The following is a 20596-nucleotide window of genomic DNA, read 5'->3' as shown; positions in this document are numbered from 1 at the left end:
CTCCAGTCCTGCAGGGGGCGCTGTGGGAGCGGCCAGCTGCCTCCCTGCTCTCGACTGCTCTGCCCTCCCCAAAAAAACACACGCTTGGGGCCCCGCCCCTTTGCAACAACCCTACTTCTCATTGGTCAGGGGCTGTCCAATGAAACGAGGCGTTGGTGCGAGGTCGCAACCATCTTAGTCGGCTGGGCCCGGGTGTCGGGTGGTGGCGGCGCCGGGAGGTAGGAAGGTAGGTGGGCCGGGTCGCGCCGCTCCGGTCCCGGCCTTGCCTCCCCGTCCGGTTCTGCCGCGGGCCCACGATGCCGCAGTTCCAGACCTGGGAGGAGTTCAGTCGCGCGGCCGAGAAGCTCTACCTCGCCGACCCCATGAGGGTAAGTGGCCCGCGGGCCGGTGCCTCTGGCCGCAGCCCCAGCCCCAGGTCGGGGGTCTCCCCGGCCGCCCGCCCGGCCCCGGAGGCGGCTCCGCACCGGGGAGGGGGGCCGGGGTGGAGAGAGACGGATCCCTCCACGTCCCACCGTTCCTCCTGCCTCCTCTCCGGTGAACGGCCGATCAGGCCTCGAAATGGGCAAGAATCGGGGTCCTCCCGGGGCCCTAAGCCGCTCCGCCGCCGGCCTTTCTCCGCCCCGAACCCCCGAGGACCTTTGTGGGTTTACGTGTCTCTAAGGGCCGGGCTCCTCCCCCGCGGCTTCACTTCCTGTCCCTGGATCTGCTGCCCATTTCCCCCTGCGCCAGGGCGTTAGGGTGCCTCGGGTCCAATAAAAGGGTTATTTCATTTTATTTTTTTTCTGACACCGCCGAAACGTGCTTGAAAACCCCCCCAGTTTGGAGGCATCGACGCCCCTGAGACTAGTGCTGCTTCATCAGATGGAGGGTGTGGGGTGCTGGCACCCGTTCCTCAGCACGATGCACTTGAACGGCAAGGTTTGCAGACAGTTTTAGGGGGGCCTGTGGCTTCATTCAGCTCCGCCCCTCCTCCCCCTACAGGAGTTAGGTCATTCTTTTAAAAGCTAAGGTTCGCCCCGGCCGGTTTGGCTCAGTGGGTAGAGCGTCGGCCTGCGAACTGAAGGGTCCCGGGTTCGATTCGTGGTCAGGGCACCTGCCGGGTTAAGGGCTCGATCCCCCAGTAGGGGGCGAGCAGGAGGCAGACGATCCATGATTCTCATCATGGATGTTTCTATTTCTCCCTTCCTGTCTGAAATCAATAAAAATATTTTTTAATACATAAGTAAATAAAAAGGTAAGGTTTGTCTTGCGGTCACGTCTAAAACCCACTTGGAAGCCCTGCTTGTTAACGAAAAGCCCTGCCAGCTCTCCAGACCTTGGGAGGGAACCAGAAGCTGTAGAATGTTTTGCTCCGTTCTTTTCCATAAGGTGACAGTGAGCGATGGGGTGAGGTGTCTTTCTGATTCATTTGCTCATTTAAATGAGGACTTTGTGGGTGACACGGTTCCTGGCTTCTCTGTTTGGATGACTTCTCTGGTCTGTTCCTTCCTTCAAGCCATGTACCGCGAAAACGAGAAGGGACGTTTGTCCAGGGGTCCCGGGCCGCTGTCTAAACTAAGAATATTTTAACAGAGTGAAGAGCAGACAAGCTCCCATCCTATCTAAATGTGATGTCATCCTGTCTAAATGTGATGTCATCCTGTCTAAATGTGATGTCATCCCATCTAAATGCGATGTCATCCCATCTAAATGCGATGTCATCCCATCTAAATGCGATGTCATCCCATCTCAATGCGATGTCATCCCATCTCAATGCGATGTCATCCCATCTAAATGCTATGTCATCCCATCTAAATGTGATGTCATCCTGTCTAAATGCGATGGAGCCCTGCTGTGATGGAAGTGTGTCTAGAATAAGCAGGGGAGAGGATGTAGCAGCTCAGAAAATGCCAGTGGCCTGAACAAGTCTGCGTTTTCATGATAGCCTTCGACTGTTTTTTTATTAATTTTTTTTTTTTTACAGGGAGGTGAGGGGATGGGGGAGGTTTCAGTTTTATTGAGTGCCTTTTATGTGGTAGGCTTTTTGCATATGTTTACATGTATAATTTATGTGAGCAGGTCACCCCTTTAGGAAGATGAAGAAACCACCTTAGATCATTTAAATGGCATTCGTAGTCCAAGAGGACGCGACAGTTTGAACCCAGAACTCTAAACCCCAACTCCGTATCTCTACCCGCCAGGACTAAAGACGTAAATAAGCTCTGTCCAGCCCTCACTGGTGTTGCTCAGTGGATAGAGCGTCGGCCTGCGGACTGAAGGGTCCCGGGTTCGATTCCGGTCAAGGGCACATGCCCGGGTTGTGGGCTCGATTCCCCATGGGGGCGAGCAGGAGGCAGCCGATCCATGATTCTCTCTCATCGAGGTTTCTATCTCTCTCCCTCTCCCCTCCTCTCTGAAATCAATAAAAAAATTTTTTTAAAAAGTTTTGTCAGAACTCTCTGAGTATGTTCTCTCCCCACCGCAGTGAACCTGCAGCTGGTGCACGTCCCTCCCCTCCTCTCTGACGTCGCTCTGACTGGGGGTGGGCCTGTGGTCGGCTGAGCCTGCTTCACGCTTAACCCCACAACTGTCCACACAACACAGACACCCAGCCCTCCCGTTTTCTGCTGGAAAACCAGCTCTTCCTGATGGCTGGATCAGGTCCAGCCTTCCAGCTGCGGCCTGACCCTCTGCAGGCTCCCTGGCTTGGTCGCCCCCCTCTCCGCCGCCCTCAGCTCTGGCTCAGGAGCTCAGCGAGCACTGGCTCACTCAGCCTGTGTCCTTAGCCTTTAGCCACCTTCTTCCCTAAGAGGAAAACCTCCCTTTCCAAAGCGCGTCCCCTCCCCCAGTCTAGTCGAGCACTTTCTCAGCATTTTACCTGCAGGCTTTTCTCTGGGACTTGCTCATGCTCTTTTGTGCTTTGTTGGTTCTGGTTGGTAGAATCAAAGTTGCTGGGAGAGTAAGCACCCTGATTTCTCTTTCTGTCCTCGTGGCATCTGAGTTGGTAACTGAAGATGCCCCATGTTACAACATGAACCGCTTACAGGAACACTCTGACCCTTTAACTCTCATTTCTCCTAATGAGGCAGCGAGCGTTCTTTTAACTAAGACTTGAAACTTCACATAGTTGTCATACTTCGCATTTTAAAGTTTCATTGTGTTTCTGGAGAATTGACATTTGTTAAATATGTAAGACTGAATCTAACAGTTCAATAAATAGAGTCAGGTAATCTAAGACAATTAACCTAATTATTATTTATATCTGCCTAAGTGCTTGGTGACTCCCTTTCCTCCCTCGCCAAGACAGACCTCCAGGGATGGGGTGACTGTTCCAGTCCCAGGAGAGCAGAGAGCATAATGGGAAGGTCTGCAGGTTACAGCTCGAGGAGCCTTAGGATGCAGTTGGCAGAATTGTCTTGAGGCTTCTGGTACTGCACTGTTTTAGCTTATAGATACTTCGCACTTTTTCAAACAACTAGCTACGAATTATTCATATTGGTTAGCAAAAAACTAATACGTTATTGTGAATTCATTTAAAGAGATAAAATAATGTTCATGGAAATTATAAACTCTCTTGGGAAATGTCTTCTTTTACTGAAATATGCTAATCTCTAAACCATGTTCATGGCTACTAATTATGTAATACTGAACAACAAAAAACAATCTAAAACTGTGTTAGATTTTTTGTGTAGCAGGGCTCTTGATATAGGAGTTTAATTCCAGATTTGGGAAAATTGTTGATGGAGGGCTTCTTTTCAAGGCAGAATTCTGCTTTTTGGTGACAATGCGTCATGCGGCATCGCTATAAACACATGATTTTGCTGAATACGTTAGCCTCACCTGAGCCATGGGAAGGGAGAGTGCGAACTGGCTTCCAGAGGAAGATTTGGACTGAACTAGCCATTTCTGCCGTGTGTGTCCCCACCCACACCCACACCCCCTTCTTTTCCCATCATTCCTCTGTGGCTGACGGTTGGTTTAGTGTTCCCCTTAGGTTTAACGTTGGGGCCCCGCAAACTAACCTGACAAAAGACAGATTAACAAAGGGAAATACTACCCATGAACTGGAGTTCATGAAGAAACAGGAGGAGGCAGAAATAGGAGCCTATAGGCCAGCTTAACAGAGGCTGACGGAGTGCAGAACGGAGGCTAGAAAAAGGAAAGGGGTTTTGGGGTTCCTGGGGGGGGGTGTGACTTAATGGGGAGGTGATGGGAAAATGTAAATAATGGCTGATTGGTTTGTTGTGCAGATAAGAATCCTGTGGAAGGAGAGGGGACAGTTGTGTCCCCTTTACGGGGCTGATTTATGTCCTGCTATTAGCGAGAAAAGGCAGAGCCTATTGCCTGCGGCTCGTACAGTCCTTATGCCACCGTGGCTCTTGGGAGCTGGCATGCTTGGATGCCCTTCAGTAAATGTTTTCATTGCTGGAAATGCCAAACCACCTTAAATCTCTTTACAAAATAAATTGTAGCAACAGGAATGAACTAGAATGCTGTGTGTCTGCCTCATTTCAATAAGTTTACAGTAAAGGTGACTATTCTAAAGGATCGTTTTAGCCAACCTGAAGACTAAACTATTTATGAGAAAGATCTTCTGATTTCATTGTTTCTAAATACGTATTTTTTTTTTTCAGGCACGTGTGGTTCTCAAATATAGGCATTCTGATGGGAGTTTGTGTATTAAAGTAACAGATGATTTAGTTGTAAGTATACATTTTTTTATTGGTTGCACACTTTCAGATTTGTTGGAGTTAATAATTTGTTTAAAATTACATAGGATTTATGCAGATTGCCCATTAGGACTCTTATTTTGCATTTCATTCCTAAGTCAAGAACCACATTCTAGATTAGAAGCTACTTTCATAGGCTCTTGAGGAATTAATTCAACTTCATTAAGATAGCATGCCGGGTGGAGTTTAATAATTGCTCTATCTGGACCTTAATCAAGAGGAATATAGAGGCCAGAGCTGGGTATAAGGGGACAAAGGTTCTCTTAGGGGCACATGAGAAGTAAGTGATGGTATTTGAACACAAGATACAGGTTTTATAGTTACATCTTTCTCCTTCCCTGTCTGCTCACTCTTGCCACTTCCTCCATCCCCTTCACTCCGAGCCTCTGCCACATGCTTTCTGCATGCGGTGCTCCCTCCCCTGCAGCTGCTCCCTCCCCTGCAGCTGCTCCCTCCCCTGCAGCTGCTCCCACCACTGCAGCTGCTCTTGGTTCAGCCCAGGGCACCTTCCGTAATTCTCAAGCCCAGAAGTCTCCTCGCTTCCTACTTTACTTGACCTCCTGGCTACTTTTGATACAGAAAGCCACTCTCGTGGAAATCATTATTTTGGTGTCTGTGGCTCCATTTTATCTTGTTTTCTTTTTTTTTTTTTTAATATATTTTATTGATTTTTTTACAGAGAGGAAAGGAGAGAGATAGTTAGAAACATCGATGAGAGAGGAACATCGATCAGCTGCCTCCTGCACATCTCCCACTGGGAATGTGCCTGCAACCCAGGTACATGCCCCTGACCGGAATCGAACCTGGGACCCTTCAGTCCGCAGGCCGACGCTCTATCCACTGAGCCAAACTGGTTTTGGCTTCTTTTTCTTTTAAAAAATTTTTTTTCTTGTTCTCTGCTTCTGTTTCATTCTTTGCTCATGGCTTCGCTGATGTGCCCCCAGCATGCTGATTTCTCCAGGACTCTGTCCTTGGTTGTCTTTTGAAACCGCTTGTGGAGTAATCTGTTCAGTGATTAAATGCAGTACTGCCTGCAGCTGTCTCTCTTCAATTTTGTACATTTAACTCGCATGGTTTTCTGACTCCTGACTGGTTCTGAGCTGAGCGTCCTCACCTCAGCGCTCCTCACAGCCAGCCTGTCCGGAACGGAACACTTCGCCACTTACTTCTCCCACGGGCTCCTCCTGTGTCCTGGTTTCAGTTCCACTTCATGCTTGTGGATCATGTGGTTCCTTCCTGTCCGTCATTCTCAAGTCCACTGTTTCCTAACCTTGAACCTTGAACCTGGTACATTCTGTACACTTGTCTAGGCATTTGGGGGTTGGGGGTTCAAGCTCCCTCATTTATTTCCTGTCGTGAACTCTCCATCTTCACTGTTACTCTCTAAGGTCAGGATCTTGTCATCATCACTTGCCTGGACTCTTAGAATAGTCTCCTGACTCCCCTGCTAACAGCTCCCCCTTCAGTCGTCCTAGACTGCTGCTGGAGTGGTTTCAGAAATGTGAGTTTGACTGTTATAACCGCCTTAAAACCTTTAGTGGCTCCTCATCACTCAAGGTACACTCCACCCTCACCGCCTAAGCTCTTGTCTTTCCTGTGTTAATTTAAAGCTCAAGAGTTCTTCTCGTCAGACCACAGCAGTATTTAATATGTTGTTTAACTGGTCGTTTCCGAGAAGCTTCTGAGAGAGTTCGTGCAGTGTTTTATCCACAGCAGTGACAAACTTAAGTGATTGGTGGAGGCTTGGAAACGTGGATGTGATTTTCTTAGTATGACCTCCAGAGAGAAGAGAGCAGCACAGCGTTAGCAAAGACTCACACTTTTACCCAGTCACACATCTGGCACATGGTTGCTCATCTGCTTTTGCATACTTAACGCGTACTTTTAAAATTTCTGACAGTGTCTGGTGTACAGAACAGACCAAGCTCAAGATGTAAAGAAGATTGAGAAATTCCACAGTCAACTGATGCGACTTATGGTAGCCAAGGAATCCCGCAGTGTTGCCATGGAAACGGACTGACTGGTTTGAGATGAAGACTGCTTGCCATGCTCTTAGGAAGTAACTCTCTTTTGAATTTGAGGCAGTGTTGGGACAGAAAATTATTACTGTAACTATTCAGAAGCCAAGAGACCATTGTTTTGTACTTCTTATGTTTACTCTAGAGAGCGAAGAATGCAAATGTTTTCAGTTAGAAAGCCTTTATTTATTTTTGGAAATGGAACAAGAAATGTGTCTATCTTGGAAACTTTCTGCAGATTATTTGATGCTGGGGAAAAATATGTAATTATTTCTTTCAGTAAGTTTGTAGCAATAATTTGAAAATGAGATATCAGGAAAAGCCTATTCTTCCTTAAGTGTAGTTTATTTGTCTTTAAAAAAAATTAAATGTAACCATTTTGCTGGGTTGATCATTTCTTTTGGGGCATAACATTTGTGCAGTTGGCGACCAACAAATATAAAATACGGTAACTAGAATTAACTGCACATACTGATTATGTACAGTATGGTGAGTCTCAATTGTATCTAAAAGTAATTATGAAAACAAGTATGCTTTATCTTGAACTTTGCAAATTTAAACTATTTTTTCATATAAGGGATTATTAGTATTAATAAGCTTGTTGAGCAAACTTTGAATCTAGTTCTCAGTGCTTAAAACACATGAACAGAATGGTCACTGATGGACGGAAGCCACCACATTACAGGGCATTTGTCACAGATTTCCCATGGGGACTTGCCCAGAAGGGCTAAGGATTATGCGAAGTGTTATGTTATTTAACATAACTGTTGTCATGTTAAATCTTTGCGTACCTCGTACCTCTTCGATACCCCTGCCCATTCCTCTCATTACCGAACCAAGGGGTTAAACACGACCATCACAACTGTTAGGTTTCCATTAAGCCAGAAGAATATTATTTGATATTTATCTTATATCTGTAACCTGAATTTTACCAAGTAATGTAATGTTCATATGTTGATTCCTACATTAAAATATTTTTTGTTAGGAATTTGTTGTGTTGAGCAGCCTTTTAACATGGAAAGTTCTATTAGCCATATGAATTTTGACATGTTTCAAAGAGGTCAGTAAATAAAATATGTGAATATATATTGTTTCTCTCGAAGTTTTTAACTTCACAAGAATTACTCGTTTCTTGACTGGCATATACTGTATTCATTTAGTCCACATTGAGCATAATGATTCTGTGAGTAAACGCTGTTTGTTTTGTTTCTTGGTACTTTGCATTTCTCTGAGCGGTCCTGTTTCCATGGCACGGCTCTTTTCTGGATCAAGGAAAGTGATCTAAGAGTGTAGGGTTTTTTGAGTTTGTGGCGGTTTTTTCCCCCCATAATTAATGGGATCAGGAGTTTTTTGGGCCTTTTTCTTTCTCATTTACATCTTCCACTTGTTAGCACTACGAAGGCAACCAGGAAGGGCGGGGCTAGCAGGTTATTTATCCTCCGCCCAATGTACCTGGAAACTGGCCAGAAGCTTGGAGAGAGGAACAGCCTTTGTTCTGGTTTTTAAAAATAATGTATCCCAGGGAGCACACATACGTCCTCTCCGTACCAACGGCTTCTGACCAAAGCGCGAGAGCTGTGCCCACATGTTGCCCTGCTGAGTCGGACTCTGCATCTTACTTATTCTATGGACTGTAGGTTGCGTATGTGCAGATGGTACTTCGAAATCTCTCAGTGTCTTGGGTTTCACACCCTAAGGGGTGAGGCTACAGTCTCACCGCAGTTATTTTACATAACAGCGGCTTCACTGAGCTATAACTCACTCTAAATTCCCCCCATAGAGTGTACAGTTCAGTCGGTTTTCCGCAAATGCAGAGTGTGGTGATGCGCCCGTGCCCAGCACTGAAGTTTGGAATGGAAGTCACTGCACCAAACTGCGGGGAGAGTCCCCGGAGCCCTGCCGGGAGGGGGCGGCGAAGCTGGGCAGTCCCCCAGGTCGCCGAGGGGGGCGGGGCCGGACCAGGACGTCCCAGCCGGGAACGCCCCTGAGGGGGGATAAGGGGGGGCCTGGGCGGGGTCAGTGCCTGTGCTCCCGAGATCAGCCGCGCGGGAGTCGGGGGAACCGGGAGCTGGAGGGACCGGGTGCGGGTGCGGGTCTCCGCCGGAGCCTGGGAGCCAACGACCGACCGACCGACCGTAAGCGCCCGGGGCGGGGCGCGTGGTGCGCAGCTCGGGGCCCAGCGGCGCGATCGCGCGGGGGTGGGGGGGTCGGGGGGGTGGTGGGAAGGCGTGCACGGGGAGGGGCCGCGGGCTGGGGACGCTGTGGGGCCGCACCGTCTGGCCGGGCCCCGGTACAACTTGCAGACAGACCTCGGGGACGTTGTGCGCCGCCTCCCCTCCCACCCCGCCGCCCGGGGGCGCAGGCGGGAGGAGGCCACAGTCCGGGCAGCGACGGCGCGGCCCCCGTGCGCTGGGCACTGCCCGGTTGTGCGGGAGATGGTGACTCCACGGTGCCTCTGGGCCCCGCAGGGACATGCACGCGCGTGTCCCCGGAGGTCTGCTGCCGGCTTCCCGTCCTGCAGTCGCGATGCGCTTTCCTGCCGTCTCGGCCCGCCCCCCACCCCCACCCCCTTGTTCTCTAGCCCGCTCAGCCCGCCCCTGCCCTGCGCGCAGCCAGGAACTTGGCCTTGGGGTTGTGAGAGTTCATGGAGCCGAAGCCCAGGAATGTGATGGTGGGGGGGGGGGGGGCACGACTCCACGTCCCGCCCTGGCAGCGCGCACTGACCCAGAGGCTGTGCAACTGGGCTCCTGGCCTCTCACGCGGGGCCCCTTCTGCAGCCTTGGGGGTGGGAGGTGGGGGGCTAGCAAGGCTGTCATCCTAATTTTGACTCCCTTTTTTTTTTTTTACTGATTTCGGAGAGGGAGAGATAGATAGAAACAACCATGAGAAAGAATCATTGATCAGCTGCCTCCTGCAGGCCCCCTACTGGGGATCGAGCCCACAACCTGGGCATGTGCCCTTGACTAGAATCGAACCCGGGACCCTCAGTCCGCAGGCCGATGCTCTATCCACTGAGCCACACCAGCCTGGGCGGCAGAGAGACTTTTAGAGAAAGAGCCTCCGGCCGCTGGAGGAAGTGCAGCGCCTCCCCCACCTCCCGTGGCGTCCTGGTTCGTGTGGGGTGTCTACGCCCAGCACCAGCACCCACCGATGCCCAGGCCCTTCCCCTCCGCATCCGAGCCCAGGGACACCTTGACTCTTCCCTGCCCAGCCGCCCGGGCCAGGCCCAGGCATGTGAAGGCAGGAGCTCCCAGACTCCATGTCCTCAAAGACATGGAACGTAGCTGAGCGTCCAAAACATGGGAGGGCGGAATGCGGGCTGCTCGCCGCTGATGAAGAAACAGCCCCAGCCTACCCACTCGGGGCTGGCGTGGCACAGAGAGCAGCCCCGTGGCGACCTGCAGAGCCTCAGCTCACGCTCCAAACCCACCCCCGATAGGGCCTGGGTTCCGCCCTCACTGATGCATCCCTTTGAGCGCTCATGCGATGATGTAGAAAGAGAACTGGCATAGAAGGCAGCCCCGGCTCATGCCCTAGCGCTGCCACTCACGCCACCCTCCCATCCGTACAACGGCGAGGCTGGGCACCACTCCGCAAGGCTCCTGGGGGATGGCTCCGCGGTTAAGAAGTCCAGCGGGATCTGCGGGAAAGGAGTCATGTGGGTGGGCAGTGGGCAGTTTCGATGGGGCCTGGGTTGGGCCCTGCCGAGTATGCCAGGTCCCCTGAGGGCGGCTTCAATGGAGTCAAAGTCTGGCCCCGGGGGCGGGGGGCAAACCTCAGATAGCAAGGGGCCCAGGCTGAGGCCGAAGAGTCCCTGCCCGGCCCCGCTGGCCTGCTGGGGCCGCCTGTGGGTGGGCCACCTATGGGCGCTCTTGGTCTAGGCCGGCACTTGAGGAGCAGAGGCTGTGGGGTAAGGTGGGGAGGCTGCAGCAGGGAGCAGGCACCCCAGCATTCCCCCCCCCCGCCCCCCAAGGGAGCCATAGCTTTGCCAGGGACACCCACCCCTGAGGAGGGAGGGGCGGTGAGCGCTGGGAACAGCTCCCTCTCACCAGGAGAGAAGGGTGCCAGCCGACCCGGGGTTGTACCGTGACCCTTGGACCGCACGGGCTTGACCTGGGCGGGTCCACTTAACACGTGGATTGTTTTCAATAAATATTATCGGAAGATTTTAAATTTTTTTTTTTTGGAGCTGTGCAACAATTTGAAAAGATTCTCAGACGAATCTTTTATTTTGGAAGATGTTTTGGAGATTCGCGACAATTTGAAAAAACTTGCAAGTGAAACTCTTTATATTCTTAATCACCTGTTCTTGCCCTTAGTTCACGTTAGTGTGGCGATACAGTATGTAATGCATAGAACACAGAATATGTGTTAATTGACTGTTTAATGTTAATTACGGTTCTCAACCTGTGGGTCGCGAACAATGAGAATACATCCTGCATTTCAGATATTTACATGACGATTCATAACAGTAGCAACATTACAGTTATGTAGCCACGAAAATAATTTTATGGTTGGGGGTCACCACAACATGAGGAACTGCATGAAAGGGTCGCAGCATTAGGAAGGTTGAAAACCACTGGTTTATGTGATCAGCAAGGCTTCCGGTCAACAGTAGGTCGTTAGTAATTAAGGTTTGGGGGAGTCCAAAGTTATATGTGGATTTTCGACTGCGTGGGGTGTCAGTGCCCCAACCCCCCACACTGTCCAAGGGTGAACTGTGGAACTCAACACACAGTTGTGCCAACCAAGTTCAAAGGGAAGCAGCCTTGTCTCCCATCCAGGTCTATTGACTTTCCCGCGGGGGTCAGAGTTCATCCTTTCTCTCCCTGATAGGGCTGTTTTCACTCTCCCAAAGCAGGGGCCATTGAAGGCCCGAGAAACCCTTAGGTCTGGCCCTGCCAGGGCGTCCGGGGTGAGTTCGTTAAATGTTTCACCACATGCAGCAGGCTCATGTTCAAGTTGATCCTTTTGTATGGCCCTGGAATGATGTTGTAAACACCCAAATGGCCCTGGGCAGAGAGAAGGTTCCCTGCCAAGGCCGGCCTCCAGCCCCCTCTGGACGGACGGCTGGGGCCTGGGGTGTAGCCTTCGTGCCCACTGATCCCGACTCTCCATCTTCGGCTTTTGTTGCCTGGCGGGTGGGCACCCAGGCGCAGCAAAGCCTCCTGTTAGGCTGCCCCAGGCCTGAGGGGACGTGCTTGCACGAGAGGGGGGAAATGTTCTTCTCTTTGGGGAATTCAGAAACTTTCCAGAAGCTTCTCTGGCGAACCCACAGAGGGCCCCAGGCCTTGTCCCCGGTCAGGAACAGAAGTGCGTGCTGCCTTTAGCTCTTGGGAAGATGAATACGCAGACTGACTGCATTCTGATGTCTTCTTGGCGCCTACTTGGGGGGGTTGACTCAAGCGAATGACGTAGCTTCTCTGTGCTAAATTTTTAAATCTCTTTAAACCAGAAAAAAATACCCTTTGCTTCTCAGGGTCACTGTAGTACAGATGATGTATTTACTGTCCCCAGCCCTGGGTCACAGCCCAGGGCTTCTCTGGGCTTCCTCACGGAGCTGTGGGGCCCAGACACACACGCGTGTCCCTGCCACGGGCCCACGTGGCTGGCTGTGGCCCAGCTGGGAGCCAGGGAGAGCGGCTGGGAGCCAGGGAGAGCGGCGGGGAGCCAGGGCCCAGGAGCAGGAGGGCTGCGTGTCCCCGTGTGGAGTCTGAGAGCCACGCAGGCTCCTCCGGAGACCAGGGCGTGGGCTCTCCACCCTCCCCCAAGGCCGCCACCTCGGGTGGCCCCAGCAGCTCAGCCTGGGACTTGCCTCTCCCCGTCCTGTGGCCTGTGTGACCTTTGCCACCTTGAGTGGCGACTCTCTGGCGTGTTCCTCTTCGGATGAGAACTGGAGGCACTTGGACCTTCGGGAAACGGAGAGAAATAGTTTGGCTCCAGCGCCAAGGCCCTGTTTACAAGGGCAGCTCAGGAGCCTGACTCTCTTGCCAGCTCTGAGGATGTGGAGATACATGCCCGCTTTCTGGTGGTGCTGCCTGTGGCCAGTGTCCCGGTGAGGAGGCAGGAGAGGCGGGCCCAGCCACCAGGTGGGGGAGGCAGCCGCCCTGGCCTGGTTCGGGGCCCCCTTCGCATAGAGCAGGGCTGTCCCCCAGGCCACGGTGCTGCTCCGCCCGGATGGCACATCAGCATTTCAGAGCTGCCCCAGGACCTTTGAATGCCAGGAGTACGCCAAGCCTTTTGTCACTTATTCCTTTGTGCAACCTAGACACGGCGGCAAGCTCACTAACCCCCCACGATACTGACAGCCTGGAACATTCCCAGGAACCCTGGCCCTGGTCTTTTAAAAAAATTATTTAATATATTTTTTTGATTTCAGAGAGGAAGGGAGAGAGAGAGAGAGAGAGAGAAACATCAATGATGAGAGAGGATCATGGATCAGCTGCCTCCTGCACACCCCCTACTGGGGATGGAGCCCACAAACCCAGGCCTGTGCCCTTGACCAGGAATCGAACGGTGACCTCCTGGTTCCTAGGTCTCAACCACTCAACCACTGAGCCACGCCGGCCAGGCTGCCTGGTGTCTAGGGCTGTTCCGCTTGCAGCACCGGCCCTTTCACTACGTCCCAGGCCAGAAGGTGGCTCTGAGCCAGGGCCCATCCTGTCGCACACAATTAAGGAGCCCTGTTGAGGACCAGCCGGCCTGGGGAGCAGAGGGAGGGCAGAGCGCGGTGGATGGTGGGAAAGGAATCTGATAGGCATCTTTTATGGCCACTCCTATTATCCCTGACACAGGAGTCCTCTGCTCAGAGAATTGCCAGGTACTGAACTGCCACAGGAGGGCCTGTGTTTTCCTCGTAGGCGGTGAACTGTGTTCCACTTGGGCTGTGTTCCCTGGTAACTGAGAACCAATGGAAGACTTGACAGCTCTTATTTTAATTGGCAGAACATGAGCTGGACCAGGACTTCGCATGACACTCCCCGGGATGATCACGTGAACCCTGCTGGGCGGGGACAGTCTGGCCCCTCTTGCGTTACACAACTTAAAGCTGGAAGGTGTGTGAATGAGTTTATGGGGGGCCCCAGCTCAGGGGCATTTAACATCTGTGGGGGGCCCGGCCGGCGTGGCTCAGGGGTTGAGCATCAACCTATGAACCAGGAGATCACGGTTTGATTCCCGGTCAGGGCACATGCCGGGGTTGCGGGCTTGATCCCCAGTGTGGGGTGTGCAGGAGGCAGCTGATTGATTCTCTTTCATCATTGATGTTTCTATCCCTCTCTCCCTCTCCCTTCCTCTCTGGCATCAATAATAAAAATAAAATACATTGTGAAAAGTATAGTATATACATGAACTAGTAACAGGGTCATTTATCATTATCACGTATTAGGCACCGTCCATAATTCCATGCGCTGTATTTTTATAGTGCGGTCAGAGCAGTAGGGTTGTTTATACTGGCATCACCACCAACAGGTGAGTCATGACGGCGCTGTGAGGACACTAGGTGATAGGGATTTTTCAGCTCCATTGTAATCTTTTTTTAAAAAAATATATTTTATTGATTTTAGAGAGGAAAGGAGCAGGGGAGAGAGAAACATCAATGATGAGAGAGAATCATTGATTGGCTGCCTCCTGCACGCCTCCCCACTGGGGATCGAGCCCGCAACCCAGGCATGTGCCCTTGGCCGGAATCGAACCCGGGACCCCTCAGTCCGCAGGACGACGCTCTATCCATTGAGCCACACCGGCCAGGGCTCCGCTGTCATCTTACGGGATCACAGTCTTGCATGTGGTCCGTCGGCGACCAAAACGTCGTTATGCGGCACCTGACTGACTGTACACATGGTGTCTCGATCACTAGAAAGTATTATTAGTTCATCTGTTTGTCTCAGTGGAGTGTGAACGGCTGTAGGTACAGGGCCGTCTCTCATTCCCTGGGTCACAGTCATGCGCAGTATTTGCTGAACCACCTTCTGGCCCAAGACCAGATTTATACTCACTTTGCTAAGGCACGGGTCCAACTCTCTTATTGATTTTAAAAAACAATGACTCCCTGATACTCCACAGGCCAAGTTCGAATAACAGGAAAAGAGTGCGCTGAGCTTTTACTTCTGTCCATCTTAACATGAGTCGTATGTTTTCAACCTTGCATCTTTGCTCCAAGCATAACAGAAATATTATGTTCCAATTGTGAAAACTTACATGCCTCTGAACAGTGCCAGAGAACAAAGCACCTACTCTACTTGGCCTCCTATCTTTAAAAATTTTCCCAGAACGTGAGACCCAGAAAGACAAAAGTAAACTAATAAATCGCTTCGCTTGTATCGCTTGTCCCTTTCAAGCGGTTTACATTGCGTTGGTCCCGTGAGGGTCATGGTCATCACATTCCTCAACTAGCATTTTCCACTTGAACGCATTCCTAATGTTTTTCCCCATGTTTCATAACCGCATGCCCAGAACTTGACCTCCCTGCAGAACTGGGAGGATTAAACTGTATTTGATCTCATTTCTTATCGGAGTAGCCAGTTATTGCTCATCATGCTTCCCCCTGAAGTTTAGCCTCTTATAACTAAACTAGAGGCTCAGTGCACAAAAATTTGTGCACTGGGGGAGGGGGGTGTCCCTCAGCCCAGCCTGCACCCTCTTGCAATCCGGGACCCCTCGGGGAATGTCCGCCTGCTGGCTTAGGCCCGCTCCCCATGGGCCTAAGCCAGCAGGCAGACATTCCTCTCACAGTCCAGGAGCCCTGACTCCTTACCACCCGTCTGCTCACATGCTCGCTGCTCCTTAGCGCTGCCTCAGAGGCGGAAGAGGCTCCTGCCACCGCAGCTGCACTCGCCCACTGGCTCCTGTGTTGAGCGCCTGCCCCCTGGTGGTCACAATGTGTCATAGCGACCGGTCGTTCCGTCGTTTGGTCAATTTGCATATTACCCTTTTATTATATAAGATGACCACTGTCCTCCAGTTTGTGTGTTTAAAAGAAATTAGGCTGCTTTACAACAAAAACGACACTTTCCTTACTAGGTAAGCTCATCATTTTTCAGAAAGAGGATTGTGATTCCAAGAAGAAAAAAAGAAATGCTTTTGTTCAGAAAGGCTTCCCTTCCCCCGCCCCCCACCCCATCAGCAAAGTATGATTCTGGAAAAGTGCACGAAAGACAACAACAGCCACCTCATCGGACGACATGTGTTTGTGGGAGTTCAGCTCTAACGTCCTGGGCAGGCGTCACCGAGCAGGCACACTCGTTTTGTATCGTGTCACTGCGGAATTTTTCACCGTGCCTCCTAAATGCTGATACTGCCTCTCGAAGTGATTAGAACATTTTCTACCCCAGCAGAGGCTGACCACACGGAAGAGATAAGAATAGCTCTCCTTGGGGACGTGGAGGCGTAGCAAACAGGATTCTGCCCCCTGACGCTGCGAATATCATTTCCCCGGGGACGTGTCTGGGAAAAGGCTGGTAGGCAACGATGTACACACTCCCAGGTCTGGACCCAACCGAAGTGTCTCCATATGTTTACGCAGAGTCACAAGGTAGGATGTCCACTGCCCACGTCAGTCCTTGGTGAGGAAGGAGAGCGGACCCCAGGCGTCCACGCCATGCACTGCCCTACGTCCAGCCTACGAACACACACAGACGGTGACGGGCGCCGGGGCGTGGGCTGCATAATCTAATAGGGACAGAGTCCCCCTGGGGTGTCCTCCAGCACAGAGCGATCCCGCACAGCAACAAGGGAGTAGGCGGAGCAGCTGCTCTGAACCAGGCCGTCTTCACAAACAGCCCGTGCGGTTGCGTTGTTATCCCCATTTTACAGACAGGATCACGGAGGCTCACACCAAGACACCTCATGATGAAAATGACGGCGGTTAAAGACAAAGAACTTAAAAGCAGCAAGAGAAAGACAGTTATCTCCAGGGGAGTTCCCACGAGACGGTCAGCTGATTTCTCAAGAGAAACATTTCAGGCCAGAAAGGATTAGCAGGAAGTATTCCAAGCGATGAAAAGCAAGGACCTTCCGCCAAGACTGCTCTCCCCAGTAAGGCTATCGTTTAAAATTAAAGGAGAAATAAAGAGCTTCCCAAACAAGAAAAAGCTAAAGGAGTTTGTTACCGCCGAACCAGCATTATAAGAAATGTTAAAGGGCCTGGAATCAAAGAAGAAGAAAGAAGGAGAAAGAGTGAGGAGGAGAAGACGACGGAGCAGCAGCAGCAGCAAGAGGAAATAGTTAAGAGAATAAAATGGCAATGCATGTGTGCCTATCAGTCATCACTTCAAATGTAAATGGATTAAATGCTCTAATCAAATAACATAGGGGAACTGAACGGGTAAGAACACAGGACCCATATATGTGCTGTCTACAAGAGACCCACCTCAGGAGCACAGACACACGCAGACTAAAAGCGAAGTGATAGAAAAAGCTACTTCATACAGATGGAACGTTTTTAAAAAGCTGGGTAGTAATACTTGTATCAGACAAAATAGATTTTAAAGCAAAGGCTATCAGCAGAGAAAACGGACATTGGATTTCCACTGGGGTGCAGGGACGGGGAGGGAAGTTCCATTTCTGTACCTCTGCGGAGGAGTATTTCAAGAAACAACCCCACCACCACCACCACCACCGTGGCCCAATGCTCAGTTTAGGGGGGCAGCTCCTGGCAGGAGCAAACCTCGGGGCCTCGGCAAGCCCCACCCCCCCAGGGCCCTGTGGGGAGTAGAGAGCACCCTGGGGTGGGTTTCCTAGCAAGCTCCTCCCTGCCTTGGGGTTGGGTGGGAGAGGTGGGGAGAACTAGGTAATTCGCACACTGTGGTAATGCCTGCTTTGTGGTCTGGGATCAGTGGCTCTACGGCACCACCCCTGAGCTAAATATCAATATTCTTATTAAATTAATTAGGGTGCAAGAGAAGGGGCTTTACATTTTCTTCTGGGGAGGTGGGGTGGGGGTGTAGAAGAGAGTATAGGGGGGATAGATGGTGATGGAAGGAGGCTTGACTTGGGTGGTGAACATACAATATACAGATGGTGTATTATACATCGTACACCTAAAACCTACATAATCTTATTAACCAATGCCACCCCAATCAATTCTATTTAAAAAAAAAAGAGACACTAGCATGAGAACAATCTCCTTGAATCTGTTACGTTGCGTGGACGGTGCTGGAGTGGGCCATCGTTACACCCCTCGTCCCAGATTTCCTGTATTTGTTTGTTTGTTTGTTTGTTTGTTTGTTTAAATATATTTTGATAGAGATCAGAGAGGAAGGGAGAGGAGATAGAAATATCAACGATGAGAGAGAATCATCGACCAGCTGCCTCCTGCACAACCCGGGCCTGTGCCCCGACCGGGAATGGAACCGTGACCTCCTGGTTCATAGGTGGAAGCTCAACCACTGAGCCACACCGGCGGGGCTGATTTCCTGTGTCCTTCTCACATTCTCCCTGGGCATGGGGTTCAGCTTGCGGCCTGAAGACTTGGGGAGAGAACCACACTGCACGCCCTTCACATCGGCTGAGGTGGCAGGACCGTGCAATGGTACAAAGACCTCGGCAAGTGAGGCCAGCCCTACCTCCTGGCGGCAGCCTCGAACTCCACCGCTGAGCATCCCTGCTTCTTCCCGAGGCCGTGATCAGAGGTCGAGGCGGCGGCTCCCAGGGGCAAGCGCTGGGCTCATCCTGCCCAAAAAGAGAACTTTGGTCACTAATCCCAGAGGGAAATGGCAGCGGAGCTCCCGTCTCTCTGTGCTGACGCCAGGCCAGGAGGGTGGCTTGCCAAGCTCACCTCGGACGCTGAAGAAGTGGACCCTTCTAGATGGTTCCTTCTGATTTCAGCCCCCTTGACAACACTGTGCAAAATGTGTCTGATTCGCCTCCACAGTGCGGGCTGCACAAATCTGGGCGGAGTGCCTGGCTGTGCCAGGGATGGTGCTGGGCCCTGGGGTCAGGGCAGCCACCAGGACAGACAAGCTCCAGACGGTTGTGGTGCCGGCCGCCTGCCCGGGGAACCGCGTCCACCTGCTCCTGTTGCCGGGGGCAGCTCTGCTCTCTGCCTTCCATCCCCTCCCGCACGCTCCCCGCAGGGCCGGAGCCCCACCCAGCCTTCAGCTCTCAGGAGGGCTAGCACTGGCCCTGCTCCATCTTCTCAAAGGGAGGATTGCCCGGCCCTGGCTGGTGTGGCTCAGTGGATAGAGCGTCAGCCTGTGGACCGAAAGGTCCCGGCTTTGATTCCGGTCAAGGGCACATGCCTGGGTTGCGGGCTTGATCCCCAATAGGGGGTGTGCAGGAGGCAGCCAATCCATGATTACCTCTCATCATTGATGTTTCTCCCTCCCTCCCTCTCCCTTCCTCTCTGAAGTCAATAAAAATAAAAGGTAGGATTTCCTGGCAGGGACAGAGGGTCTCTCGAGAAATGAATGGAAGGAGCTGTTGCAAGTTGTCTTTTCTGAATTCCTTGAAACAGGAGGGACTCTCCCCAGCTGCCCCTCGCCTTGTTTAATCCCAGCTGACACACAGGCCAGGCACTGTTGGCGTGGGGTTGAAGGATGAAGGCTGTGGCCCATCTGCAGGGGGACGGGGGGTGTGGGGAGGGCGGGGGGAGGGGTGTGGGGAGGGCCCACGCTGACACACCACCAGCCACATCCCATCTCTGGCTGGGATGGCGGAGGCCTGCTCTCTGGGGCGGCTGAGACTCATGGCGTGAAGGGAAAGAAGCCTTGAGCCCCTTCAGAGCTTCTCAGCCGAAAGGGGGAGATGGCGGTGGGCGTGCTGGGTACAGGTCCCAGCAAAAATGCTCGGCCGGATTCTCAGATGTACGCCCGTGGCCCGAGAGATGGGGTGGCGATCAACATGTGGGTGCCACGGGCTATGGTTCAGAGGCGGGCGCTGGGCAGGGAGGGGCTGGGTCGGAGTGGCCTGGGGACTCTGTGATGGGCAGGTGAGAGGGGAGAATCGGAGGGCTCCGGGGACTGAGTATGGGACCTAGGAGTTCACGGTCGGAAACAGGGCCCTGGATTGGGTGCAGGAAGCGGGGGGAGCCAACCCCAGGGGTTCCCTGCCAGGAAGTCCCATTTCTGTACCCCTGTTCCCGGAACAGCCCCAGTGGCCCCATGCTCAGACTAGAGGGGCAGCTCTTGGCAGGAGCAAATGTTGGGGTCTCAGCAAGCCCCCTCTCCCCCCCACCCTCCTCTCCAGGGTCCTGTGGGGAATGAGGGCACCTAGGCTGGGTCTCCTAGCAGGTCCCCCCCGCGTGGGCTTGGGTGGGGGGTCAGGCGGCTGACGGCCTTCCCCCTCTGCAGGCGCCATGTGGCTGGAAATTCTCCTCGCCTCGGCTCTGGGCCTCATCATCTACTGGTTCTTCTCCGGGGACAAGGAGGAGACTCTGCCACTTGGAGATGGGTGGTGGGGGCCCGGGGCCAGGCCCGCAGCCCCGGAGGATGAGAGCATCCGCCCTTTCAAAGTGGAAACGTCGGACGAGGAGCTCAACGTAAGGCCCCTCTTCCCGGGCAGGGCTGAGCAAAGGGGAGAGAGGAAGCCCCCCCACATTTGCCCAAGACTGGGGAGGGGAAAGGGCCGCTCCTCGGGGTGCCCAGGTGGGAGAGGGGGTGCCTGCCGGACCCAGTTTCGTGTCTCACCTCCTTTGTGGTGCATCTGGAACCCGGGGAGGAGCTCATAGGAGAAAGCGAGCAGGGTGTCTGTCCTCAGGCCCTGGGCGGAGAGCAGGCCACGGGGCCACCAAATGCTGAAGCACCTACTGTGTGCCAGCCCCTCATGGTCCCGTCCAGTCCCTGCAGTCCTCCTGCCGGGTGAGGTCTTTGTTCTCAGCTGCAGCAACTGAAGCTCAGAGAGGGAAAGCAGCTCATCCCAGGTGAGGGAGAT

The 20596-nt window shown here is 52.5% G+C and overlaps 2 protein-coding genes across 3 annotated transcripts in view; both read left to right on the top strand.

The window, feature by feature from the left end:
- The first annotated feature begins 202 nt into the window (after positions 1-202).
- SRP9 (signal recognition particle 9) lies at positions 203-7942 on the top strand. Its single transcript, XM_081114351.1, has 3 exons — positions 203-368; positions 4614-4682; positions 6610-7942. The coding sequence occupies exons 1-3, from the start codon at positions 297-299 to the stop codon at positions 6727-6729; spliced, it is 261 nt and encodes an 86-aa protein (XP_080970477.1). The 5' UTR covers positions 203-296; the 3' UTR covers positions 6730-7942.
- Positions 340-20596, top strand: part of EPHX1 (epoxide hydrolase 1) — a 30574-nt gene continuing 10317 nt past the window's right edge. Inside the window, exons 1-2 of one of the 2 annotated variants that reach the window (XM_081114350.1) lie at positions 340-368; positions 20017-20204. In XM_081114350.1, the coding sequence (XP_080970476.1) occupies positions 20022-20204 (183 nt within the window). In that variant the 5' untranslated portion in view covers positions 340-368; positions 20017-20021. Of the gene's footprint in view, positions 369-8745; positions 8863-20016; positions 20205-20596 lie in introns of those variants that run through there. The other variant, XM_081114349.1, reaches the window with a different exon arrangement.

Source organism: Myotis nattereri (assembly GCF_964212035.1).
Source record: "Myotis nattereri genome assembly, chromosome: 20".
In the NCBI taxonomy this organism is placed as follows: Eukaryota; Metazoa; Chordata; class Mammalia; order Chiroptera; family Vespertilionidae; genus Myotis; species Myotis nattereri.
Note: the sequence above shows the minus strand (reverse complement) of the source record. Positions and strands in the feature narration are given on the sequence as shown.